At 56.8% G+C, this 26,528-nt stretch overlaps 2 protein-coding genes and 1 long non-coding RNA gene across 14 annotated transcripts in view; 2 read left to right on the top strand and 1 right to left on the bottom strand.

Annotated features, from left to right (window-relative positions):
* Nucleotides 1-506: 506 nt before the first annotated feature.
* Nucleotides 507-5,932, bottom strand: CDK9 (cyclin dependent kinase 9). The gene is made up of 7 exons (XM_045468313.1): nucleotides 5,302-5,932; nucleotides 4,747-4,828; nucleotides 3,882-3,972; nucleotides 3,357-3,523; nucleotides 3,067-3,238; nucleotides 2,761-2,909; nucleotides 507-2,266 (listed from the first exon to the last, which is right to left on the bottom strand). The coding sequence occupies exons 1-7, from the start codon at nucleotides 5,754-5,756 to the stop codon at nucleotides 1,901-1,903; spliced, it is 1,482 nt and encodes a 493-aa protein (XP_045324269.1). The 5' UTR covers nucleotides 5,757-5,932; the 3' UTR covers nucleotides 507-1,900.
* A 527-nt stretch (nucleotides 5,933-6,459) lies between these two features.
* Nucleotides 6,460-8,953, top strand: LOC123592883. Its single transcript, XR_006709990.1, has 2 exons — nucleotides 6,460-6,573; nucleotides 7,035-8,953. It is a non-coding gene; the product is annotated as an uncharacterized LOC123592883 (long non-coding RNA).
* A 2,757-nt stretch (nucleotides 8,954-11,710) lies between these two features.
* SH2D3C (SH2 domain containing 3C) overlaps nucleotides 11,711-26,528 on the top strand; it is a 30,792-nt gene continuing 15,974 nt past the window's right edge. For 5 of the 12 annotated variants that reach the window (XM_045468295.1, XM_045468291.1, XM_045468289.1 and 2 more), the window contains exons 1-2: nucleotides 16,102-16,173; nucleotides 25,174-25,213. Coding sequence is in view for 5 of the 12 variants with exons in the window: in XM_045468292.1 (XP_045324248.1) it covers nucleotides 11,892-11,928; nucleotides 13,865-14,336; nucleotides 25,174-25,213 (549 nt within the window). In the remaining 7 variants the exon portion in view is untranslated. Of the gene's footprint in view, nucleotides 11,929-13,864; nucleotides 14,337-15,981; nucleotides 16,174-22,297; nucleotides 22,370-23,801; nucleotides 24,463-25,173; nucleotides 25,214-26,528 lie in introns of those variants that run through there. The other 7 variants (XM_045468297.1, XM_045468296.1, XM_045468292.1 and 4 more) reach the window with 6 other exon arrangements.

Here is a 26,528-nt window from a genome sequence, read left to right as displayed (position 1 = left end):
GGTCACTCAAAACCTACCAACTCGATAGCCATTAGGACACCTCAACGTTGTTTCCAAACAGATTTGCTTCCTTCCTAGCTGAGCTGAATAGAAGTTCACGTCCACCTGGAACCTCAGAATGGGACCTCATTTGAAAAGGTCTTTGCACGCGTAGCTGGTTAAGAAGAGATCATACTAAATCCAGGGACTGGTGTCCTCATCAGAGAGACAGTCGCACACAGAAGAAAGATGACCCGGATGCAGGTGGAGGCAGGGAGGCAGAGACTCGAGAGATACATGTACAGGCCAAGAAAGGTCAAGGGCTGGCACCAGATGCTAGGAGACAGGCATGGAACATTCTCTCGCAGAGCCTCGCCGGCGAACCCTGCTGACACCTGGATTTCAGACTTCTGGCTTCTGGAACGGTGACAGAATACATTTCGGTTGTAAACCACCCAGTCTGATTCCCCACAGCAGCCCTGAGAACTCAATATACTAGTCAAGTGGTGGTGTTTTTTTTGTTGTTGTTTTTTTTTTTTTTTTTTTTTTTTTACTTCTACTGGCCTTTTGTGAAGCTGAGATCTGGGTCAATTTCTGCAGGGACAGTTCTGGTAAAAGGTTTTGCCGACCTTCCTTTGGGGACCCCCTTCAAAAGGCCTCCTCCTGTGACCAGAATGTAGAAGAATTTGCCTCAAACGTGTCTGTCCTGAGCTTCATGCTCACAGGAAACAGATCCACCAGAACGTGCTTCTCGTCCAAGGATTCAAGCTCCTGTGCCTGACACTCCAACGGCCACATGGTTCTCTGTCCTCCTGCCCACTCACATCCTAATCCAGGTGGCCGCCACCTCCCCAAGCCCCTGGAGAGCCTTCGACTGCTCTGGTCCTTTCTCTCTTGCCTCTCCTAAGCCACCCACTACTCAGCAGCCTGAGGGCCCTTTGCAAAGTGACAGATCTAACGGTTGTCGTTCTGATTAAGAGCCTTCTGCAGCCTCCTGTGCCTGTGAGTCAAGTTTGAGCGTGTCTGTCAGCCACAGTAGATGGGATCTCTGCTGCAGACGCAGCTTATCGCGGACCCTCCCGGGTTCCCTCTCCAGGGAACTGCGACCCTGTCGCAACTGTCTTCCCTCTTCCTCGGACACTGAGTGGAGAGAACTAAGGGAGCATCATAACCAGTGTTCCAGAAGATACTCAAAAGAAAAACAAAGACGAAAGTCCTCTGCAATTACGTCCGGAAACATGGACGGGGATAAAGAAAAAAGTCAAGACTCGACAAATCAAACCTCAGTGCTCAGGCCCAGCGTGCTGGCCACAGGGTTAAGGGCTGGCGGTCTGAACACAGAACACAGCACACAGCCACTTACTGGGGGGTGAAAAAAAAAAAAAAGAGAGTCAACTTTAATCGTAACTGACCAAACTGTGTCCAGCAATGTCTCCAAACAACTGAACAAAAGAAACACGATAAAATTTTCTATTGAAGAAACCAAGTTTTTGCCAGCCCCAGTGCTTCCGAGGGCTGGGCCAAGACCAGCCCGTTCCCGAGGCTGGTTCCATCCCCCACGCAAGTTTCTCATCTCGAGAGGCGGGCTGACGAGAGGCCAGGGGCCTGTCCCCTGCTCCGGTCAAGTCACTGGTGGGGTGTGCCTCTCCTCCCACCCCATTCCCGTCTGAAAGTAAATGGAGACCCTCTGGTCATCATCTCGAAAGCCAGGGAACCAGGGGAGGCAGCCCCAGTGCCCTCCTGGGCTTTCAGCCAAAGCTTTCCTCCAGTCCACTCAGCTGGCGTTCCCAGTGCCCAGGGTGGGGATCAAATAAAATAAAGCACTAGGGAGAACTCAAATGCCCCATAACCTCCACAACGCAAGTCACACAGCAGGAGAAAAAATAAAACTGCCCTAATGCAAAGCGCCGACAGCCGGCCCTCAGAACACGCGCTCGAACTCCGTCTGGTTGGTGGTGGCGGGATTGCGGCTCTGGTTGGTGGACTGCTGGGTGATCTGGCTGCCCTTCCGGCGCGGCGGCGCCAGGTACTCGAACATGGACGTCAGGTGGGTGGAGAGCATGCCCTTGAGATCCGAGGGCATGGGGTCAGACCAGAAGAAGTCGTGGTTGAGGGCGTCATCGCTGTCGATGCGCTGTGCGGGATCCAGCACCAGCAACTTGTCGATGAGGTCCAGCGCGTAGGGGTCACGCACATAGGCCTTCAGCCTGTCCTTCACCTTCCGCTTCTGGCCCTTGACCAGGTCCAGTTTCTCAAACAGCTCGTACTTGTCCACGTTTGGCCACACCTGGGCGGGAGGCATGGGGAGAGGACGGCGTCAATTCAGGGGGGTGCGTGGCTTTGTCCACTGGTTGGGCACCCGAAGGGACTAAAACTTCTCTGCTCCGATGCTCCCAGACCACCCCTGGAGGACGAACCTGACCTCTCCAAAGCGAAAGCAGCAGTGACTGTGTCCCTGACACACACCAAGCGCCACACCCTTTTACACAAGTCACCTACGATACTTTCACCAAGCCCGACACAGGCGTAGCTGTTTCACACAGGAGAAAACTCAGCCCTGAGGTGAGGGATTCAAATGCCCTCCCCGAGGCCACAGAACTGCGACGGGGGTGAGATCTGAACACTGCCCGTGTGGCTCTAACGACCACCAGCCCTGTCCCTCCACCAGCCACCTCTCCAGGGCTTTCCTTCCATTCCACTCCCCACTCCTCCCTTGCCAGGAGGACTTCCAGATCTCTGCATCCTGCGGGGACCCTGGGGACCTGCAGCCTGGCCACGCACCTCAGGGGTGATGGAGCCACAGAGCTGGCTGATGAGGGCAAGCTGGTGCTGCTCGGTGTTGCCCTGCATGATAGGGCTGCGGGTCCACATCTCCGCCATGATGCACCCGGCACCCCAGAGGTCAATGGGGGGGCCGTAGTCCCGCTCCCCTGGGAAGAAGAGCGCACCAGGAGGGCCCCTTGAGCCCGAGGGCCTCCTGAGACGCAATGCCCCAGGGCCGGCGGCTCAAGAAGCCCTGGCAGTGGGGGACTGAGGCCGGGTAAGTGCCCAGCCCCTGCCCCCCTCTGCCCGCTCGGGAGTCCTCACCGAGCAACAGCTCCGGGGGCCGGTACCAGAGCGTCACCACACGGTTGGTATAGCGGTTGGGCTGGCTGTTCTTTGCCAGGCTGAAGGCCCGGGCCAGCCCGAAGTCTGCCAGCTTCAGGACCCCGTCGCGGGTGATGAGCACGTTAGCCGCCTTCATGTCCCTGTGCAGGATCTGCAGGAAGCACGAGACGGCTCGATCAGGTTTCCGAGGGCCCTTCAGGCACATCCACCCTGCAGTGGGAGCGGAGGCCAACCCCAGCCTCGGTCTCTTCCCCAACTCTGCCCCCCACCTTGTTTCTGTGGATGTAGTACAGGCCGTTGAGCAGCATCTGCATGACCTTCTTGATCTCGGACAGCGTGAACTTGACTAAGACGTTGCTCAGCAGCCCCGCAAGGTCATGCTCGCAGAAGTCAAACACTAGGTATATGCTGCCCTTGCAACGGTTATAGGGGGAAGCTAAGACGGGAAGAACGGGCAAGGGGGTGAGAAAAAGAAAGTATAAAACCCCATGTGCAACTTATCTTCCCACAGCCAGCTTCTACCCCTCCAACCCACGGACACTCAGGTATCCGGCTGTGCATTCCTTCACTGGTCAACTATTTGCTGAGTGCCTCCTCCAGGCCGGGTGCTGTGGCAGGCCCCGGGGCAGCAAGAGCTATGACGAAAGGACCCGGGAAAGCAGTCACAGTCGGTAGGTCTGGGTTAAGAAGAGGCAATTTAAGCGTGTCCGCTTCCAACTTTACAAACAAAGCCTTGGGACGGGTGAGCCTCGTTTTCCCCATCTGAAGATGGAGACCCGATCCAAACAACTTACCTTTGGTTCGACAGATCTCAATCAAGTTAACCACGTTCTCGTGTTTTAGAAGCTGGAGGATCTTGATTTCCCGCAGGGCTGTGATGGGGAACTGAGTGGGAGAAAGACAGGAGGTGGTCAAAGGTGAGCGAGTGAACTACAGACCCACGATCGAGCCAAGAGCTCCACAGTAAGGGGCACAGGTTGGGAAAGAGAGCAAGGTGACAGGCTCTGAGATCAGCAGTCGCAGATGTCTTATCTGCAAAATGCGTGTTAAGAGTAGTACGCAACCCTCAAGGAACTGCTTTGAGACGATGAACTGAAACAGGGGTACTTAACACTTCACTGCTAGTCACCAAATGCTCTGCAGTTTCTTCAACCCTTAAAGTTAGCTCTATGCCTGTGTTTAACTTACTAGGTGGGAACAAAAGCAGCTATTCAAAGACATTTCCTTGCTAAGAATCAGGTGTCTGGGAAGCTGGACTACAGCTAAATTGATGTATGGAAGGGGGGGCTGTTCCTTTACAACCGAGTACCAATCACCCTTTTAAGGCCACTGCATGGAATTTCTTTTTATGCTACGCAAAATAAACGCTAAGGACAGAGTGTTTAAAAAGCTTCCTAACTTGAGGAACCGAGGCGCACTCTGCAAGCATGAGCTCCCCCTCCTGGCCCCAACCGTATTTACCTAAAAATGAAATATCAAAGGCTCTAAAACATTTGAACAAAAAAATTGAACTACGAAGTCAAATTCCCTGGAATATGGAAACTCCCAAACTACCACACCTACACTGATTCCCGACGTGAGAGCCCTAGCAGAAGCAGGGTGGAAACCCAACCGGAGCCGAGAGGAGACGGCAGGCCCGCCCACCCCGCCCGTACTCACCCCCTCCTTCTCGTTCTCCATCAGCACTTTCTTCAGAGCCACCTTTTTGCCGGTCTTACGGTGCTTTGCCTTAAATACCTCCCTGCAGGCCGAGAGGGGGGACCCAAGAGGTTTCATCAGGCCGTTTCTGCTGGGCCCGCCCCTCCCCCACCTGAGGAGGAGGGCAGAAAAAAGGGATTCCCCGGGCGGGGCTGGGCCGGGTACTCAGGGCACTCGCCTACTCTGCCCGCCCCATCCTCCCGCTATCTGCGGTCCCTCTCCAAGCCTCTACTTCCTTTCCTCGGACTCTTCACCCAGGCTTCTCTTGGAGAGCCCGCTCCCCTCACAAGCTCCTCTCTGCAACCCCTCCCCGCCCCCCATCACGGGCCTCAGGCTCCTCCCCGCCAGCCGGCTCCGTCAGGCCCAGGCGGGCTGCGGCGCGGCCTAGAGAGACCAGGGGACACGTCTGGTGCTCTGTGGCCTCCCGACCACGTTGGGCCCGGCCCTGGGCATCCCGACGTCGGCCCTGAGGGTTGCAGGCCCAGGGCTCCCGGTCCCCCGGGGGTACAGCCTTACCCGAAGGTGCCTTGGCCGATCTTAGCGAGCTTCTCATATTTGGTCACCTCATCACAAAAGGGGCACTCCACCGAGTCGTACTGCTTTGCCATGGCCGCCTCCAGTGCACCGCCGCCGCCGCCGCCGCCCCCAGCCGCCGCCGCCGCCGCCGCCGCCGCTCCCGCCCCGGGTCCCGCCGCCGTGCTCCAGGCCCCTCCGCGGCCGCGCCACTTCCGCCTCCACAGCCACTTCCGGCCTCGCGGCGCCGACCCCGCCTCTTCCGCCCGCCGCCCGCCGCCAGGCCCCCTGGGACTTGTAGTTCCCGGGAGGCCAGGAGGAGCCGGAGCTGCAGAGGCGCCTCCGCCGCCGCCACTGCCCCCGCCTCCGCCGCCGCCACTGCTGGCGGCGGCCCCGATCGGGGGCGCGGGGAGCCGGGGCGCCGGGGCTGGGGCTCGGGGCGGTGCGTCCCGCTGCATCGGCCCGGGCCGCCGCTGCTGCCGAAGCCGCTGCCGCTCTAGCGCCCGATCCGGGGCCAGCCGCAGTGCCCTGCTCCTCCTCCTCCGACGGCGCCGCCTCCGCCGGGCTGCGCGGGGCGGCGGGCGGGGGGGGTGGCCCCCGAGCCGCGGCCTGGGGGCTCCCTGGCCGGGCCCGGGCCCGGGGCGGCCGGGCGAGGGGGCGAGACGGAAAGAGCCGACGAGGAGGCGGCCCGAGAGCCCGGGAGGGGGCGCGTTATAAAGGGGGAGGTGCCCCGGCCTCGCCCTCCCCTCCCCCTCCGCCCGCCCCCTCCCTCCTCCCTCCCACCCTCCGCGGCCGCACCTGCCGCCGCCGCCGCCGCCGCCGCCGCCTGCCCGCTCGCCCGCTGTCCGCCGGCCGCCCTCGTCGCGTCACCGCCCGCGGCCCCTCCTCCGCCTTCGGAGGTGGGGCCCCGCGCTCCACACCTGGCTGCAGGGCGCCTCGCCGCGTGCCTCAGTTTACCCCCACATGCCAGCTGCTGCGGAGAGCCCTTTTCTCCCTGGCTCAGAGTGCCCCTCCACAGGCGAAGGCGGGAGGCGCCGAGGGAGCGGCCTCCGGTCCTGGGAGGAGAGAACGGCCCCCGCCGCCACCTCCCCGGGCCCCAGCCACCCGCCGTTGACATGGCAACCGACGGCCGCTAGGGGGCGCGGCGACACTGGAGGCGGCGAGAGAGCAACGCCTGGGCCTTCCAGTCCCGGACCCCCTGTTCTCTGGGAGTCAAGGATGAAGCCCACAGGAGCCCGGTCCCCCATCAGCTGTGCCCGAGCTGGTCAACCCCGGGTCAGTAATTACAAAAATAGCTAGTATTTACTCCGAACCCCCTGTGTGCTCAGGAATTGCTGGGCGTTCCTGCTGAATCCTGAATCAACCACCCAATAGTCAGGATCACTAACCCATTTTACAGAAGAGGATATTGAGACTCAGACAGGTGAGGTCATTTGCCCAAGGTCAGAGTGACAGCGCTGGGACTGGAACCTGGTCTGTCTGAAGAAGATTCTTCTGAGTCAGGCTGTTTACAGTATGGCCAGGGATATAATAATGATGCCATTTGAGGCCTGCTGTCATGCCAGGCACCATGCCCACCACCCATCTTCTCTGACCCTATGCCCCCTTCTCCTCCACCCCTTCCCCAGCATCTTCCTGATAATCTTCCCAGCTCACGAGCCTCTTGATCTTTCCTCCAGCTCTACTCAACAATCAGCCCACAGCAAAGCTGTGCTTTCTACCTCCTCTGTCTTCAGGAAAACCCAAATTGTGATATTGGAGGCTCTTTCCAGCTCCCTCCAGGGCTGTGGCTGCAGGACTCTCCCTCCTGTTGTTTCCTAATTCCCTGGACCTTCCTACCTGCAGTGTGGTACCCCTCAATGGCACCCAGTTTCCTGTCTTATCCTCCATGGCTTGGCCTTGCAGGTCTGGTGATCCTGGTGTCCCAAGAGACCCTGTTGGGGGAGGCGGGGGAGGCGGAGGCTCAAGCGTCAGCCAAGCAGCAGTGAGCCCCCTCCTGAGGGGAGTGTGAGGCCATCAAGTGTTTTAGGCAGTCAGGAGACATGTCAGGGAATGATCTGGGATCAGCTTCATGGGTACACTGTGGAAGCAGGGAGGCCATTGGCTAAATTGGGGGTGAGAAGGGCAAGGAGGGAAAAAAATAATAACTAGCAATTACAATTTGTTGAGGCAAAATAAATGGTCCAGAGCATACATTCAGCACTTTATGGTAATTAATTCTCACTCAGCTATACGAGATGGCTACTGTTATCACCTCTCTTGTACACATAAGGACCCTGAGACTCAGAGGCAACATCCCCTGGCCAGGGTCAAACAGCTGACCAGCAGCCACATTGGGATTTGAACCAGGTCAGTCTGGCACAAACTCCAAGCACTTAGCCATATCAGGGTCCCCACCCGTCTGGGCTGTGGGCAGAGTTAGGCTACAGCCATGACAGAGCACCGCTGGCCTAGGTATTCTGGATGCCCACGGGGGGTATGGGAGGGGATGGTAGTATTGGGGGCCTGCCATGGTTTTGGGTGGCCTCCACCATCAGACTCAGGCTGGATGGGTCCCCTGCCTGTTTCCCACGAGCTCTCCTTAAGTCACATCCTGTGGGCAGACGCCTCAGCAGATATTCCGGTGTTGTCACGTCTACCCCACCACCCCTGCCCTGAACCCCAACATCCGCCAGTCACTTCCCCTCAGAGCTTCGGGCCCTCTGCTCCCCTTGGCAGAAGCAGTAGGGAACTCTTTAGAAGGCCACCTGCGCTGTCCAGGCATGGGGTCCTGGATCATCCAGGTGGAAGGGCGAAGAAACGAGGTCCTTAGCTGGAAATGATTTCTCACTGACTGACTTCTGATTTTGCTAGTTTGAGGAAAATGTTTCCTGCCTCCACGGATCAGCTAAGCCTGCAAGGCCAGGCACTGGCCAGTTTGTCAGTTTGCTGACTAACCGACTGGACTCTGTGAGAGCCTCTGGTCCCGCTGGCATTTAACAGAGAAACTGAGGCACAGAGTAGAAGAGGGAATCATTGGCCTGCTGTTTGACTCTGGCCTAGACCTTCTGTTTTCCTCCCCTGAGCAGGGATGAGGGGAGGGGGGGCGGGCATAGGGAGGGAAGGAGAAGACAGGCTCATGGGTGGGCTGATCTTGGCTGCTCGTACGTCCCGGGAAGAGAAAGGGGTGCTGGATAGGGAGACACCGGGCAGAGGCTGGTAGTGTGATGCTTGCGGCCCTGTAGACCATGGACATTCCGCCCACACCAGCTGGGTGCTGACTCTGTACCCGGCCCTATGTTGATACGTGTCATTTCCCTGGGGCTTCACAGCTCCCCTCTTAGGAGGTTGCTGGAATTGGGCCCAACTTACAGAAGAGGGAACTGAGACTCGGAGTGGTGACGTGCCCTGCCCAAGGTCCCACAACCAGGAAGCTGTCAATCTGGGATTCAGAGCCGGGTCTCTGCTTCCAAAACCCAGGGTCATTCGCCTCAGTACCAGACAACTGGATGGAGCCGGGGAAAGACTAAGACCTACGGCAGGCGTGGGGCCAATGCACATGTGGGAGGCAAATTCTCCTCTGAGGGGGCATGAGGTCTGTTTGGAACATGCGAGTGAAGACGCAAGTGAATGTAATATGGGTAATACTCGCAGTATAACTTTTATTTCACCGCCACGGGACCGTGTGAGGGATGTTGTATTGGTCTCGTTTTACCGAAGGGAGAAAACGAGGCTCAGAGAGGTAACACAACTTGCCCAAGATCATGCACGTGGGGTCTGCATGATCCCGTGTGCCTGGGGCCAATGCCTTCGACTGTGACGTCGAGACCTAATGGTACCTGGCCAAACTGGGGGCAAGGGAGTCACAGCTGGGGGGAAAGGGGCAGGAGGGAGGGGACAGGAACCAGAGGAGGGTTCCCTGGGGCACCATGGCTCAGTCTGGACCCGGAGCCCCGACCGCACGGAGGCAAAACTTCCAGCCGGTGGAGGGAAGAGCAGCATTCTGGGTGTGGGTCCCGCCCAAGCCGAAGCCTGGAGGCGCGAAAGCACTTGTGTGTTCAGGGCTGTGGAGTGCGGGCTGCTCTGGGCCGGCCTCCAACGCAGGCTGAGGAGGGCCTGGGGGACAGCCACCCGCCGGCAGGTCCCCAGCCGCACTCCCAACGGCCACTCAAGGCAGCACAAAGGGGGCTCTGAGCTCAGTGGAGCCGCCACACTGAGCCCCATTCATTCTCCCAGGGAAGGGCAATTGCGCTGGCGCCCGGGGCCAACGGCGGCAGCACGGGCCTAGCTAGCACTCTCACTGTACCTGCAGCAACACGGCCTCCCTGTGGCCGGGGCTCCCAGCTCTCCCACCACGTGCCTTCCCCTGGGGTCTTCTTGGCCTATGCCAATCTGCCCCTGGCCTGAACCACCCCCATCCCTCAGCGACAACCATGGCGGGGAGGGGGGGGGGGCGCTGCTGAGGCCACAGTGCACTAGCCTGGGCTCACGTTTTCTCATTTCATCCTCCCAGCAACCCCTGGAACCGGGAGCTACTTTGACCCTGTTTCACAGATAGAAACTGAGACCCAAAGTGGTAAAGGGTCTGGGGCAGGGTCACACAGTGAGGCGGGAGTGACAGAAACCCAGCACTTAGCGCAAGTCCCTGGGACTGCCTCCTGGGAGAGAAGCCAGGGGAACCACCCGCTGCCTTCCACCAGGAAGACCCCTCACTACCGCCAGGCCACCGGCCCTATTCTCTCTTCTGACAACTGGAGGAGGGAGGGAGCACTGGCTTGGGAGCTAGGACACCTGGGGGTCTAGTCTCTGCTCCTCCTTAGCCTCAGTTACCTCATCTGTGAAATGGGACAGTACCAGCATTCGCCTCACAGGTCGGTCGTAGGGACTCAACGGACAATCTGTGGAGGTTTTTACCTCCATGCCTGGCTCACGGTCAGGGCTCAGTAGAGGGACCTTCTCTTCCCAAATCCATGACCGAGAAACCTCATTCTTTCATGTGAGCTTTGAACACTGTTCCCATCCAGGTCTGTCTGTGAGCAGGACTCTGATGTCTTGATCTCTCAGGCTGTGTCCCTTTTCCCCTCAGGGCCTGTTTCCCTCTCAACCCATTAAGAAGGTTCAGTCAGATGCTTCCCCCACCAGGGCCCATCATCCAGCTGCCAGGGGGTTTCTGGAGCTGTAGGAGTGGAAGTTAGGACCTCAGCCTCCAGAGCTGGACAAGTAGGCCCTAATGCCAGGTAAGTTGACTTTCGGGGAGCCTCAGTTTCCACATCTATAAAATGGGGGCAAGAGAAACAACATCTACCTCTTAGGACAGAAGGACTGAGCTTTCTGGCTGGAATGAACTAGCTGATCAGAAGATGTTAGTCATCATTCTTTTTGCTGAGGATGCAGGAGGGGCCCCATCTACCCTTGGACTCCCTCTCTCATAGGCTCGGTTGCCAGTCTGGGGGCCAGGATAATAATGTCCAATCGTGCTGGAGCCTCTGTGAGTTAATTGTGTATCTTGCATTTGTGCCCATTCTTGAGATCAGTTGACTGGGGCTTCAGAGGCAGGAGTAACTTGTACGCAGTACACAGAGCTGGGATTTGAAACCCCTGGCCTTGTGGCCACCCCAACCCCTGCAGCTGCTGACAGCCTCCACAGGTGTCTGGGACAATCTGTGTAGGGAAGTTTCATTTCCTCATCTCTGTCCTGCCCGTGTGACACACACATACGCACACACGTAGGCTGGAAAAGCATCAGACTGTGGGCTAAGGGGTCTAGAAGGGTGAGATGTAGCCCTGTCTGTGCCACCAACCTGCCAGATGACCTGGGGCACTCCCTCTGCCCGTCTGTGCTCCAGATCCCCCCATCCCTGTATACAGGGTGTGGTGGACCAAATTGCCACCGTGTCCCCCTGGATTAAAAAGGAATGATCATGCCTTGGTGGGCACCGATTCTGTGCCAGGCTTCACACCGAACTGGACCCTGTGAGGTGGGCATTGCAAATACCTCCTGCTCACAGTGAGGAAACTGAGGCTCAGGGAAGTCAGTGGCCTAGCCAGGATTACACGGTGACAAAGTAGCCAGCCAAGATTTGAACTTGGGTTTGGGTGGTCCCCAGGGCCACAGGCCTAACCACAGCACTCTTCACTGCTCCCAGTCCTTCCGCAGGCACCGAGGCTTAGAACAAACTGCCCTGTGGGCTGGCCTGGCTCCCAGCACCCTTCCAGCCGCTGGCCAGACCCCCTGACAGCTGTCAGCGGGTCCCCCCCACAGCCCCCACCCAGTGGGCTCCATTCCCAGGGCCTGTGGTTTGTCCCCCCAGGCCCTCCAGGTCCCATGGGCTTGTGGTCTGCCCCTTGCTCCCCTCCCCACCCCCCCCATAGCCAAGGTCAAGGAGGCAGCCCATGGGGGCCCGGAGTGGGGGAGGCCCTGGCCCGCCCCCGTGGAGAGGATGGGGAGGGTGGAGCTGTGGGAGTTTCACTGGTTTAAAAATACACAGAGGAAGCGAGCGGCAAGAGGGTGCAAGAAAGGGGAAGGGGAGGTGAGGGAAGAACCTCAACGTTGATGTCCGGAGTCGAGAGCGGCCACTTGCCCGCTGGCCAGGGGCTTTACACGACCTGCCAAGATGACGGAGGGACCCAAGAAAGCCAGCAGAAAGTTCAGTGAGTGCAGGGTGCCCTTTGCACTGCCCTTCATCTCTCTGTCTGTCCATCCATCTCAGTCTGTCTCTGCATTGCCTCTTTATCACTGTCTGCTTTCTGTTTCTCTTTCTGTCCATCTCTATCCCTCTCTGGAGTTCTCTGCTTCTGGGTTTCCTTGTCGCCTTCCCTCTGTCACTCTGGCCCCATAGCTCTCTCTGTCTCTAGCTGGTTGGGTTCTCCATCTCTGCTCTGCCAGTCTCTGTTTCTCTGTCTCACCATTTGTGGGTGTGACCATCTCTGGTTTCCTTGGACCTCATGGGGCCGGGCAAGGGAAGACCTCCACATGCTTCACGCCCTGCCCCTGGAATTGGTTCACACGGGGGCTCAGTTGGAAGTTACTGGGGCCGGAGTGGGTATGGGTGCACCAGGAGAAGCTGCCCCATGTCCCCACCAGCAGTGACGCTGGGACCCAGGGCAGCTCGATGAGGGGTCACCCTGACCAAGGCTCTGTTTCCCCAAGTCAGTCTCCTCCGGGTCTCAGCCAACTTTTGCTTCCCCTGAGCCCTTCAACTTGACCGTTGACAGCACAGGGGTGGGGGTGTGCAGAGCCAGGATTAAGATGCATTCCACAGATGAAAATACTGGGCCCCAGAGACATGCTTTGGATCATATGGGGCTGCCCAGCAGGGCTCAATCCCATGTTCCTGGACTCACCTCGGTTTCCCTCCCTGTCCCACTACTGTTTCCTCCAGATCCCCCAGTGCCCAGGAGACAGCGGTTCTTGGCCCTCCTCCTGGCAATTGGCACAATTCTGCCCAGCGGTATAGCTTTCTTAGAGCAGAGCCTCAGAACTTTCTGACAGTGTTTGTCAGGAGGCAGAGGCTAAGACAGTCGAGGGTGGGCAGGGCTAGGGGGAAAGCCCCAGAACACTGACCCCAGCAGTCCAGAGCCCTGAGCCCCTCATCAGGGTTCAGCCTTGCTGTGTGACCCTGGGCAAGTCCCTCCCCTCTCTGGGCCTCAGTTTCCTCTCTCATCAATGGGGGCATCGTGGTGAGGACCTGAGGAGGCAGAGGGTACCTAGGAAGTGGAAAATGCCAGAGTTTTTCCTTTTCACTCGCCTGGAGGCCATAGGGTTGTCAGAGGGTGGTGGCTTAGAGGAGAGACAGTCCCACAGCTGGGGGCAAGGAGGAGGGAACTCACAGGCACCCCTGCGGAAACAAGAAGATGGTATCATCCAAGCCCTGCCGCCTGAGTCCCCACCGTGGGCTCAGCTGACAGGAAGGACTGAACCTCAGAGAGTGGGCCCCCCAGGCTCCCCACAACCCCCTTCTCATTTCATCCCCTGTCCCTGGTGCTCAAACAGCCCCTCCTCACTCACCCCACCCCACGACCACACAAACATGCTTCACCTGCCCACGATGCCACCTCGGGCGGGTCTTTCCCCAGCTCTGACCTCCGCTTCGTTATCTGCAGAAAAGGGAAATTAAGCTTGTGTCATTGAGTTATGCTGGGAACTCAGTGATGTAATGCATGAAGCATAGCTGACCAATGCAGAGGCGTTCACTGCAATCATCGTCATTGCCTTCATAACTTCTCCAGGATATTCTGGGTGCCAGGCACCATATTAAGTCTGTTATTTACCTGCTTTCCTTCAGTTCTGCTGTCCATAGGAGGTGGGCACTACAATCTCTATTTTGCTAACGTGGAGAATGGGGCTCAGAAGGGTCAAGTGACTTGCCGAAAGTCACACAGCAAGGATGTGGAAGAGCAGGGACGGTCGCTCAGGTCTGTGTGACTCTAGAGCTGCATGTTGTTCTATGGGAACAAAGGGAGTGTCAGAGAAGCCCTGACCCTCCTTGAACCCTCAGTCAGAAGAACGACATGTATTTTTTATTATTGCTGCTGGCATTAACTCATGTCTTCCCCTTGCCCTCCCTCCCCCCACTTCCTCTGCCAGAGTTCTTCAAGTTCAAGGGCCTCGGGAGTCTCTCCAACCTCCCTCGGTCTTTCACTCTGAAACGGTCCTCAGCCTCCATCAGTATCCGGTCCCACCTGGAGCGAGACACCTTTGAGGCCACACAGGATGACATGATGACTGTCCCACAAAGCCCCCCAGCCTATGCCCGCTCCAGTGACATGTACAGCCACATGGGCACCATGCCTCGCCACAGCACCAAGAAGGCTCGTGACCAACAGGCTACCCGGGAGACCAAGGAGGTGGGCTCTGAATCCCACCTGGTGCCCCAAGATCTGCCCAACCCTCCAGGCCTGGAGGCCGCCAAGGAGGTGGTGGTGGGGACCAATGCCCCCCTGGAGGACACCCCAGCAGTGGGACCCAACCCTTCCGTAATGGGCCCCACGGGAGAGCCTGAGGATCCCAGCGCAGACAGAAAAGAAGAAACAGCTCCCAGGAATGTGCCTCCGGAAAGGTAGGTGCCCACCGTGGGGTGGGGGTGAGAGTGGAATCTGCGGGAAGGGTGCCTCCAACCTCCTGCCAATAGAGCCTGGAGAGGAGCCCCCCCCCCCCAACACACACACACAAAACACACTTCTAGGGGGAATAAAAACTCTACACATGAACCAAGTGCTTACTACAGACCAGGCACTATGCTCAGTCTTTCACTTGCAATTAATTCTCAACAAAACAAAACAAAAACAACTGGGGAGGAGATTCTGTCATTTCCATATGACGGATGAGGAACCGAAGATTCAGAGAGGCAAAGTCATCTGCCCCAGGCAGGTTGCACATCTGTCAAATGACAAAGGTGAGATTTGAACTCGCCCTAGGCAGCCTCCAGGAGCCGGTTGGGCCCCAAGCCCAACCGCTGGATCCCTGCCCAGGACCCCCACACCCAAATCACCTTTAGTTCTACTGGACAACACTGCTCCCCGTGGTTGCCACTTCACTTGGTTATAGGGTGAGCTGAGTTCATGCAAAAATACACATAGCGATGATATGACCCTAGCACCCATTCTACTGGGTGTCAAAACATATGTTACTCACCGAACGCTCTGTAAAAGCATTTATCATTATATCATGAGACCCATCTTACAGATGGGGAGACTGAGACTCAGTCAAGGTGGTAGAGCTGGGTTTGAGCAGAAACTGCCCGCCTCCAATGGCTGCACGCTCATCTCTCACATTGTACCCACCACCCTCTAAGCTATACAGCTGTGTGCTTCATGCCCTTGGGAGACCCCTCAATCTCAACCACAGGAGTCTCCAGCTTTTCAACCCTCAGACCCTGGGTCTAAACCACACTGGCCAGATGGACTTATTGAAATAAAGAGGGGAAAAAACCCCAGCTGAGCAAAAGTAACTCTAGGGCCAGTTCTGAGACCTCTCTGGAATGGCTTTGCCCTGAGACACCAAGCACAGTTTCTGTGTGCTGGGGTAATTGAGTCTGGACCTCTGTTCAATGGGGAGCAAGACTTTGTAAAGTTTCAGAATGAATCTAGTCCAGACTCTGCCTCTTACTGACTGCATGACCTTGGATAAATCTGTTTCCTTTTCTGAGCGTCCGTTTCCTCAGCTGATAAATGGCATAATGATAGCACCTACCTTGTAGGGCATGATGAGAATCAAGAGTCACATACAGGACTTTTAAAATCTTAGCACAGTGCCTAGCACACCACTAACAGTAAATGTTTTTCCATCATCCCTGGCTGTTCCAGGCTGCTGTCTTGTGCCGTCCCCTCCTTAGTTCAGCCTCATTTGAGCGTGGAAGAGCAAGGATTGTATGCAGGGGAGAAGGCCTGATAGGTTCTGGGGCGTTCTGAGGCAGCCTAGGGTCTGAGACGTGCCTTGTGAGTTTGCGGGAAAGGGGCGGGTGGAGCGGCGTGTCTGGGGGCGTGGCCCTTTCAGGCTGCCAGGCGGACTGCGGAGGGAAGGTGGTGTTGGAACGGGGCGGGTCAAGGCAGAGGGGTGTGTCCGGGGGGCGTGGCCTTCCCGGACTTGGACGCTAACAGATGGGGGTAGGAGGAGGAGCGAGACAGGAGGCGGAAGGGCGTTCCCGAGGCGGGGCGTGTCCTTCCTAGCGGGAGGTGTAGGCTGTGGGGCGGCCCCCGGCAGAGGGCGAGGGGCGTGCCCGGGGCGTGGTCTACAGGTCAGGCTCCGCCCCCGGAGTACTGCTCTGCGCTTCAGAGCTCCCTGGCCTGAGAAAGGCGGGAGCCCTCGGGCTGAGGAGGTACCCAGGCTTCAGGCAGTGACTGCGGGGGAACCATGACTGCAGTGGGACGAAGATGTCCGTCACTGGGACCCAGAGGGTGAGTGACCGAGCTCACAGAGGAGGAGGGCATGCGGGGATGGCAATGGTTTGAGGGGAAATCGGTGCCCCTGGGGCAACCAACATACCAGGATGCCCGTTAGCATCAGGGACTTTTAAACTTTCTTTTGGTGTAATTCTGTCCCTGCCTTGCCCTCGCACAGGCTGGGTATTTACTCCTCACAACAGCCCCGGAAGAGGGGCACGTTTATCATCCCCATTTTACAGATGAGTAAAGGGACATTATTTGCCCGGTTCTCCACAGTAGTGAAGGTTAGTTAGACCTAGGGTTTAACTCCACCTTTCTGGACCATGCCCTTAAAGGCTGGGCAGGCTGTTCCCCTCCCACAGGGCCAGGGCCTCTGGGAAGGATGGTCCTGAGAAACCTTGAGAATGCCAAGTCTAGGACCCAGCCTTCCTCCTCTGTGGGCAGGGGCCCTGGTGGTCCTGGCAGTGCCTCCAGCATCAGGCCTGGCCTAGAGCTGGTGGAGGAAATAGAGAGACTGCCCTCCATCCCCCAATCATCCAGAGTGTCCAATGGTCCTGAGGTGGGGTCAGGTTAGCAGATCAGATTGAGCCCCCTCCTGGTGTCCTGAGACCCAGTGTCCCCACTTGCCCTCCAAGCCAAGCAGGAGGCTAGAAATGAAATGTTTCTTCCAGGAGTCCCTGAAGCCCAGCCCTGTGTCCCAGAGTCAGGAGAGCTGCTGTGCCTGTGTGATCTCAGATTTGCCCTGCCCTACTCTGGGCCTTAAATCTCCCCAGCAGCCCAGATGGGTCTGGGATGATCTCTGAGGGTACATCCAACCTGGAGAGCAGGGCATTTGAGAATTGCCACTGAACAAGACTGGGGCCCCATTCCCCAGTGTCCCAAGGGGGTCATCTCAGTGGCTGCTCAGGGAGTGGTCTAAGCTGGGGTCGATGGTGTCCCTCCCCTACCCCCTGGGAGGCAGGGTGCACCTGGAGCAGAAGGAAGGAAGGGGAAGAGGTGAAACTGCAGGAGTTTCCTGGTGCCCTGTTCTCTGCTGAGATCGTGGGGGATGAGGAGGAAGGAGGGAGGAGGGGCCAGGAGCAGAGGGGGTGAAGAGCCCTTAGCGCCCAGAAAGGACAGCACCAGCCTAGCCTCACCCTACCCCTAGCACCTCAGCCTTCTGCAGGGAAATAGCGGGTCCAGAGAGCCCTGACGACCCTCCTCTGCAGTCCCTGTTAAGGAGGAGGAAGGGGAGGCCCAGTGAAGGAAAGGAGGCCCCAACACCTTCCATCCAGACCCATGCCCACACACAGGAAATTTTAGGCCAGGGTCCTAGAAGAGGGGGTCAAGATCTGGCTCATAACTGGCCAGTCCCTGCTTGAAGCACCCAATGGGTGCCATGTGAAAGGAAACTTCTGTTTGCTTCATTTTACTGGTGAAAAGACCAACATTCAGAAGCGGGAAGGGATTTTCCTGGGGTCACAGAGAGATGAGGTGTCAGAGCCTAGACTTGATCCCAAGTCACTAGACCACATTTTACCTCCTGCAAATAAGAATCTCAAAGCCATTTCTACCGTTATTGAAATGACTTCCCAAAAGCCCCTGGAAGAGAGATAATGGGAGCCCACTTTACAGATGAAGACATTGAGGTTTTGTGAGGTTACTAACCTGCTCGAGATGACACATTTAGTTGAGCTGGAATTTCACTCATTTTAATATTTACTGTGATGCAACTATGCTCTAGATACTCTTCCAAGTTTTGGGGAGACAGCAGTGAGCACAGCAGACAAAACCCTGCTATCGTGGAGCCTCCGTTCCAGTGTGGGGGGAGACATAAGACAAGTTATATGGTTCAGCAGAAGAGAAAAGTGCTGGGAGAAATACTGAAACCAACCAGGGGTATGCCTGGTGGTAGCAGTTTAGGAAGGTAGGCCAGGAAAAAGGCCACCTTGAGGTGATGTTTGACCAAAGGGATGTGGGAACAAACCCTCTCGATATCTGGGGAAGAGTGTACCAGGCCAAGGGAACAGCAGGTACAAAGGCCCTGAGGTAGGAGGGTCCTTGGCATGTTTGAGGAGCAGCTGGGACCCACAGTGGCTGCAGGAGAATAAGATGGGGGGCCGGGGGGGAGGGTGGAGTGGTGGGAGGCGAGGCCAGAGAGGAAATGAGTTCAGATAATGGAAGGCCTGGAAGGCCCCGCAAGGACTGGGCTTTGATTCAGCGAGAAGCAGCCATTGCTGGCCTTGAGCAGAGGAGGGCCTCATTCTGACTTATGTTTTACGAGGACCTCTCCTTTGAGGAGGGTTTGAATGCACTTCTACTCATTGTAAAGTGTCACACCCAAGCGTCCTTCCCTCCCTGCCAGATCACAGAGACCCAGACCCCTCCACCCCCCACTCCCACAGCTGTTCAGAAGGAGATTGGGAGAAGGTGCACCCCATAGGGCAGCCAGGGGCACCCTGCATGGCGGGTGCCCCAGCCCTGGTGCCAAGCACTGAGAACAGGCCAAGAACACCCCCCCCCGCCGCAACTCTCCACCCCATCCCATTTCCTTTTGGAATGTTGATTCTGGTCCAAGAATTTCCAACACTCCCCAGAGTCCCACGACCCTCTCTCGGCCCTTGCAGAGTGACGTCAGCTGCTGGGCATCTGGTTGTGATTACCCACCAGGGGAGGGGGCTGTGGTGGGCCCAGCCTGATCGGCCTGGTCAGGCTCTGGGCGGCTGGTCCTTGTCTTCCGAAGGGGCCCAGCTGCTCCCAGCTCTCATTTCCTGTGGAGACTTTCTCACAGTCCTCGAGACCCCCGGATGCCTCAGGCTGTGGGAACTGCACTGGCTCAGGAAGGACAGGCTGTACCCCCACCCCCAGCTGGAGCCACATGCCCCGAAACCCTCAGGGGACCTTGCGTGCGGAATCCTGGACCCATGTGGAGTAGAGCTGGGGAGGAAGTTGGATACCTCACCGACTGGACGACATTGAGCAACTCCCTTGCCCTCTCTGACCCTCAGTTTCCCCATCTGTAAACTGGGGACAATAATAGCACCTGCTTCACAGGGTCATCTTGAGGACTAGCTGAGGTCCCGGGTTTGGCCCGGGGAAGAACCAGCACACAGGAGCGGCTCTAGCTACCACCGCGCCCATGTTCTAGAAGAGTTCACTGAGGCCCAATGAGGGGGACTTGCCCAGGGTCACACTGCTTCCTCCCGCTCAGCGGAGGGCCCTCTCCAGAGCCAAAGAGGGTCCTCTCTCCTCCCATCCCTGTTCCATTTCTTCTTCTTGACATAGCTTTTGGGCTCATAGTCCGGTTGAAATATTATTTCTCTTTGCCCTCCCCTCCCCACCTTCTCCTCATCTCTACCCGGGAGTGGTCCCCTTTTCCCAGGAGGGCCTGCCTCGTGCAAGGAACAAAGCAGATCTAGTCCGAGCAGCCGTGAGTCCTGGATCAAGTCACAAACTTCAGTGTTTTCCATTATCAAGGGCATGGCGGTCAGTGCTCCATACATGCCCTCCCCTTTTGCGTATCAGTTAGTAGCTCTCAGGGCTCAGAATCCTCAGCTCTGCGCTGGGAAGAATGGCCCCCCTCTGCCCTATCCTCACAGGGCTGGTACCCTTTCTGGACACCTGCCGGCAAGCTCACCGCTGTCCAGAAGACTGAGGGCACAGAATGGTGGAGAAGGAGCAGGGATGTCTTCAGGACAGTGGTGGCCCATCTTACAGGAGGCAGGGCAGGGCAGGGCAGGGGCTAAAGCCAAGAGCCTTCCTGGCAGAGAACCCCAAAGGCCCCATAGCAGGGTATGCAGGGAAAGGCAGGGATTTCTGTCCCTGCGCCTGGGTGGCTCAGTCGGTTAAGTGTCCAACTCTTGACCTCAGCTTAGGTCTTGATCTCAGGGTCATGAGTTCAAGCCCCACGTTGGGCTCTGCGCTGTGAAGCCTACTTAAAAAAATAAACAAAAACCTAAGGAGCACAGAGCAGTGTTGCTTCTCTGCCGGGGTGAGTGACGATTGGAGCGAAGGGTGGAAAGAATCTCAGGCCTCAGGAGGGGCAGGATGGGAGATCTCCATGGCTGGGAGCTTGGGCAGCACGAGGAGGCACACGAGGAGGGTCTGAGAACTCTGCACCCTTCCTTCTCAAGATCCTCATGGCCTCTCCGGGAAGACAGTTTTGTCCTTTTTCCAAGAGAGGCCCTTGGACATCAGAGAGGTGAAGGCGGGGGAAAGCAGAGAAGCAGGAGGCAGAGGTTGGGGAAGTGTCCACTTGAGGCCACGTGGCCAGGCCTGGAGGTCCAAGGGAGCCAACTGGGGGTCAGAGAGAGGGTAGATGGGCCACAGGCCTGTCTGCAGAGGGCAAGGCTGCCCATGGCAAGGGAGGGCCAGGGTGGAAGGGGACTGCAGCTGCTATCTACTGCCCCTCCTCCGGGATCCCCCGGGAGCCTTGCCCTTTCTCCTGGGCCGGGTCGGAGGCCCTGAAGGTAGAGCTCAGATCTGGACCCGTGTTGGGGAAATAAAGGATCATGGGCTCTAATAACTGCTCATTAACCCAATTAATTAAGCTAATGTATGCAATAAGTGGTATCGGTTATCAGAACAAATCAGTTAATACAGGCAATTAAAAGGGCTGGTTATTTGAATAATTAATGTGGCTGATTAATGGGACTGATTTAGCTCAATTGTCAGTATTATTTATTAATTGATTTCACCACAAATATTAGAGAGGAAGTGCCTTTTTAAGTCCATAAAATAAAAAAAAAAATAATTAATTAACGGAGCTGACTTTTTGAAAATGGAAGCTTTGATTCCTGAATTTGATCATAACAATGGGAGGGAGAATGTTCTAGAAATCTCCAAGCACACTGAGATCTGAAAACCAAGTAGAAATTTCTCTGGCCTAAGGGAGAGAGGACGTTCCGAGCAGAGGGAACATCCTGTGCAAAGGCCCTGAGGCTGGAGGAGGCAGAGGTCTTTGGAGGAAGTGCAAGCAGGCTGGAGAGCAAGGAGGAGAGAGGAGGGATGGCTGACCGTGCCAGTCACGGAGAACGGAGCCATGAGAACCAGACTTTGTGCCCAGGGTTGCATGGAGATGCTGTGTGACATTCGTTCACTCCAAAAAATCTTTATGGGGTGCCTGGCGCTGTTCTAAACAAATCCCAAGTCCTGTCCTTGTGGAGCTTATGTTCTAGTAAGAGAAGATAGTCAATGCATGGCAGGTCACATGAAGTGCCACAGAGAAAAACTAACCAGGGAAGGGAGGTAGGGAATGTGGAGTGGGTCACACTTTCAGATGGGTGGCAAGGGAAGGCCTCACATGAGAAGGGGACGTTTTAGTAAAGATCTGATGGAGGGCAGGGAGAGAGCTCAGTGGTATCGGGAGGGAAAGTATTCCAGCAGAGGAGGGACAGAAAGTGCAAAGGCCCTGGGGTGCCTGGGTGGCTCGGTTAAGCCCTGCGCATCTGGCTCTGTGCTGACAGGGCAGAGCCTGCTTGGGATTCTCTCTCCCTCTCTCTCTGCCCCTCCCCCCATCTCAAAAGTAAATAAATAAATTTAAAACATTTTTAAAAAGAAAGTGCAAAGACCCTGAGGTGGGGACAAAATCCAGCAAGAAGCCCAGCATGGCTGGAGCAGCATGAGTGAAGGGAGCAGGTTAGGACATGGGCTGGGGGAGGTGGTGAGGACCCACCCTATAAGACTGTTAGAAGGACTTTGGCCCTTACTCTGAGTGACACTGGGGGGCCGCTCCTGCGGGTTGAAGCGCAGGAAATCCCAAGATCTGACTTCCACTTTAACAGGAATGCGCTGGTTGCTGGAGTGAGAACAAGTCACAGAAGACACAGAGGCAGGGAGGCCAGTGCTGAGGTGGTGGCCACAGTCCAGGCAGGTGATGGCAGTGGGTCGGAGGCAGACATTACGTTTGGGAAATCCTAGAGTCTTGTAGAGGGGCAGGGTGAGGTGATGGGGACTGAGTGTGGCCCAGCTTCTTGGGTCTCGGCCTCTGCCCTGAGCTCCCCTGTTGGCTCGGACCCCCCAGTCCACTTGATCCTCGGTGCAGGCACCCCCTTCTCCCAGGCTCTCCTCCCTCGCCAGAGCCCAAGGGGAAGTAGACAGGAAGGAGGGAGGAAGCACTGGGGCGATCCCAGTGTCCTGTCCAATCTTTTCCCAGCAGCGAGCGGATTTCCGGGACTGAATAGCCGGAAACTCTGGGATGGGACACCTCACCCGGGAAAAGCTGGCAGAGGTGAGCGGGGAGGAGGGGTCCCCACTCCAGCTGGCTCCCACAGCTGCTGGACGGAGGGGACCAAATTGGCTTTGGAAAACGGCTGTGGCTGTGGCTGGGGTGCAGCTTGAGAGGCTATGTTTTTTGTTTTGTTTTGAAGTTTATTTATTTTGAGAGAGAGGGAGAGAGAACAAGCAGGGGAGGGGCAGAGAGAGAGGGAGAGACAGAATCTTAAGCAGGCTCCATACTGTCAGTGCAGAGTACGACACGGGACTCAAACTCGTCAACCGTGAGACCATGACCTGAGCCGAAACCAAGATTTGGACGCTTAAACGACTGAGCCCCCCAGGCGCCCCGAGAGACTATGTTTTTATGTCAGGAAGGACTCTGCAAGAGGGAAGGTTAGCAGTGGGGATGCTAGAATGTCAGAAGAGGGAGGCCTGTCAGACAACCTGTCACCGAGGAGCCCTGTGGCCTCAGGAGCAGGGGGGGAACCCTGTGTGGATTTCTGCCCTGGGAATGCACACCTTACCCATGATATTTTAAGCTCAGATTTTGTGTGTTGTCTTAAATTAAATGTATTTTATTACATTTATTACATTTACACGCCAGGCACTGTGCTGGGAGCTTCGCCATGAACGAGGCAAAGTCAGTGCCCTCATGAAGGTGTCGGGTAATTAACAGTCAACAAATAGATGTAAAATGATCATTGCAGGCAGAGACTGAGGAAGATAAAGCAGGGTTGAGGACAGGGAGTGAAGGACCAGGGAGGGTGGTCAGGGAAGGCTTCTCTGAGGAGGCGTGTTAGACAGAGTCCTAAATAAACGAGGGGGGGGGGGCGAGCTGCATGGAGTTCTGGAGGAAGGGCATTCCAGGCAGAGGGAATATGCTCTGGTAGCAAGAGTGAGCTTGGTGACGAGGCCAATGTGGCTGGGGCAGAATGGGGGACAGAATAAATGAGGGAGGCCGGTTGGGGGTCAGCAAGGTGGGTGGTTGGGGGCCTCCAGGCTACACAAGGCCTTGTAGGTTGGGGAACGTATGACCTGCTTTATGCTAGTTTTTTTTTTTTTTTTTTCCAACGTTTATTTATTTTTGGGACAGAGAGAGACAGAGCATGAACGGGGGAGGGGCAGAGAGAGAGGGAGACACAGAATCGGAAACAGGCTCCAGGCTCTGAGCCATCAGCCCAGAGCCCGACGCGGGGCTCGAACTCACGGACCGCGAGATTGTGACCTGGCTGAAGTCGGACACTTAACTGACTGCGTCACCCAGGCGCCCCTATGCTAGTTTTTAAAAAAAAAATTTTTTTTAATATCTATTCATTTTGGAGAGAGACAGAGAGACTGAGACAGAGCGTGAGTGAGGAAGGGGCAGAGAGAGAGACACACAGAACCCAAAGCAGGCTCCAGGCTCTGAGCTGTCGGCACAGAGCCCGATGCGGGCCTCAAACTCACAAACTGCTAGATCGTGACCTGAGCCGAAGCCAGACAGACGCTCAACCGACTGAGCCACCCAGGCGCCCCTGTGCCTGTTTTTCTGGCATAATGAGGGCACCTCTTTACTCTCACAAGGGAAGAAAAGTTCTGGTTTGGGTGAAAAATGACATGCCCAGCCATTTGCAAGTCACAGAGAGGTGTTCACATCTTGTTCCACGAGAGGAGGGAGCCCAGGGCGGGTAGGGGTGCTGTGTGCACCTGTGACCGGCTTAGGTTTTCCCCTGAGTGCCACTGGGGGTGGGGTGGAAGCTGAGAGCCTGTGAGAACAGACAGAGAGCCAGCGAGAAGGCTGCCGTGGGCTCCACAGAGGACCCAGGGCTCCTGGATGAAGCGAGCGTTGCCTCTTGGAGAGAAGTGGTCAGGATCTATTTTGAAGGCAGAGTCGCAGGATTTCCTGACGGGTTGGGTGTGGGGTGTGAGTGGAAGAAGAGGCACAGATGACTGCAGATTTTTTCTTGCCAAACAAAGCAACAAGGGTGCAGCTGACATTAACTGAGATGGGAAACGGATGTGGGGAGCAGGGGTGTGGCCGCAGGGGGCGGGTAGCAACAGTCCTGCTTTGGATAAGACAAGTCCAAGATGACTTCAGACATCCAAGGGGCCACGCTAAGGAGACAGGTGGGTTTGTGAGGCTGGTGTTAAAGGGGCAGTTCCAGGCTGCATCAGAGAAGAGATGGCATTTAAGGTCAAGGACCCGGGGGAGGTGGCTCACAGCGTCCCCCACAAGGAAGGTTAGTATCTGTCTGGCACCTGGGAAAGCTAGCCACTCCTGGCCTCTGGCCTCTCCAGGTCCCATCCCAGCCACCATGAAGGCTGGGGGATCCATTCCACAGCCAACAGTCACCAGCAACAGCACCACATTGTGTTGCTGAGCCGGCCACTCTGCCCAGGAAGAGCGTGCAGGGTGGTGGTGGGGGGAGAGGAGGCTGAGCCCCAGGCTGGGGCCACCAGCATTTGGAGTGGAGAGGGACGAGAACGCTTGGATGCTCTGAAGCTGGGTGAAGACAGTGATCTGGGAAGTATGGAACATTTATCAGCTCCTGGAGTCCTGGCGACAACCCAGGGAGGTAGAGGCTGTCATTATCCCCAGTTCTCAGGTAGGACCCCCCCCCTCCCCAGCCCACTACTGCCCCAGAGAGGTAAGGGGATTTGTGTGGGGTCACACAGCTGGAGAGTGAGCGCTGTCAGCTGCAATGCCCCCCTCCTGGCTTCAGGATTAGCCCTCTGGGGCCTTGAGGGCCAGATGCTGGCACCAGGCAGGTGGGCAGAAGCTGGCAGCTGGGGATCCAGGTAGCGCTGGGTACACTCAGCTCTCTTCTCTCCTTCCAGGGCTGCTGGAGAACCAGAGGCTGGCGGGGACTACGTGAAGGTAAGAGGGGCTGGGCAGGGGACACTGGACAGCTCAGAGCCTGTTCCATGAAGGGCAGAGTTCTTTTCTGAGCCTTGTTGGGAGCGGGACCTCACTGCCTGTTCCCAGGAGGAGAGGGTCTCGGGGTCGGTGCGGAGCTTGGGCTCTGGTTTCACTCCCGAGGACCTTCTTCCCATGCCATTGTCTCCCAGCCCCAAACACGGGACACCCCACTGTTTGTTACCACCAGACCCCACCCACCTGCCAGCTGGACAGGACCCGGAGGATGTCTCCCTACGCAGACCGCGGAGCCCCAATCCCACGCGGTCTCTGAGCATGTGCTGATGTTGAGAGGTGGGAGCAAGAAAAGGTGCCTCAGTTTTCATCACAGATCATGGATGCAGCTCATGTTTGCCACACACTTAATTTGTCCCGGGCGCTGGGAATGTTGAGAATGCAGTTTTGAGACGATGATGATAACGAGAGTAACTTTACGTCTTGGGTGCCTACTGGGTGCAGAGCCCTGTGCTGGCTGCCAGCACCGGAAGGGAGACAGTTATGAGCTCTGTACATGAAGGAGGTCTTTGACTTCTTCCCTCATCGCTGGGCAGGGAAGGTCTTCCTGTGTACCCATCTACGTTTGGGAAACTTGGGGCCCAGAGATGCACAGTGATTTTGCCCACAGCCACACACCGCTACCACAGGGCAGAACTGAGATTGCAGCTCAAATTTGAGAGACAGAGACCGAACGAGGGAGGAGCAGACAGAGAGGGAGGCACAGAATCCAAAGCAGGCTCCAGGCTCTGAGCTGTCGGCACAGAGCCCGACGCGAGGCTTGAACTCACGAACCGTGAGATCATGACCTGAGCTGAAGCAGGACGCTTAACCAACTGAGCCACCCAGGCGTCCCTGCTATCCAATTTTATCTGATGCCAAGGCCACGGACAAAGTCCTTGGCCTTCCGCCTCTGGGAGCACCTGCACTGGGCCAGGCTGCCTGCTGAGTACGGAGCATACAGCAGAGGCAGGAGGTCCAGGTCTTGTGTTCAAAGGGCTCCTGGTCCACATGGGGACGAAGACAAAATCATACAGAGTGGTTTGGGCTTTTGTTTTGTAATCCAGCAGACCCAAATTTTAGTCCCAGATCTGCCACTTACTTGCTACATGACTTTGGGTATGTGGGTCACCTCTCTGAGCCTCAGTGTTCACCTATGTGGTAGCAGAGGCTCCTCCCACCTAGGATTGCTGTGGGCTCAATGAGTCCATCCCCATAAGCAGGGTTGCTGGGCCTGGAATAGAGCAGGCTGGCCTGGCTCCTGACCTCAGGAACATTCCAT

Source organism: Leopardus geoffroyi, chromosome D4, assembly GCF_018350155.1.
Source record: "Leopardus geoffroyi isolate Oge1 chromosome D4, O.geoffroyi_Oge1_pat1.0, whole genome shotgun sequence".
Classification (NCBI taxonomy): Eukaryota; Metazoa; Chordata; class Mammalia; order Carnivora; family Felidae; genus Leopardus; species Leopardus geoffroyi.
This window is presented reverse-complemented; position numbering and strand designations above follow the sequence as displayed.

Excerpts from the sequence above, each read along its gene's own strand:
- CDK9 (XM_045468313.1), bottom strand. The coding sequence starts at position 5,756 with ATGCAGCGGGACGCACCGCCCCGAGCCCCAGCCCCGGCGCCCCGGCTC. Across the intron at positions 4,829-5,301 it reads ATCGGCCAAGGCACCTTCGG|GGAGGTATTTAAGGCAAAGC; the intron begins GTAAGGCTGTAC and ends CTCGGCCTGCAG. Across the intron at positions 3,524-3,881 it reads TGAGATCTGTCGAACCAAAG|CTTCCCCCTATAACCGTTGC; the intron begins GTAAGTTGTTTG and ends TTCCCGTCTTAG.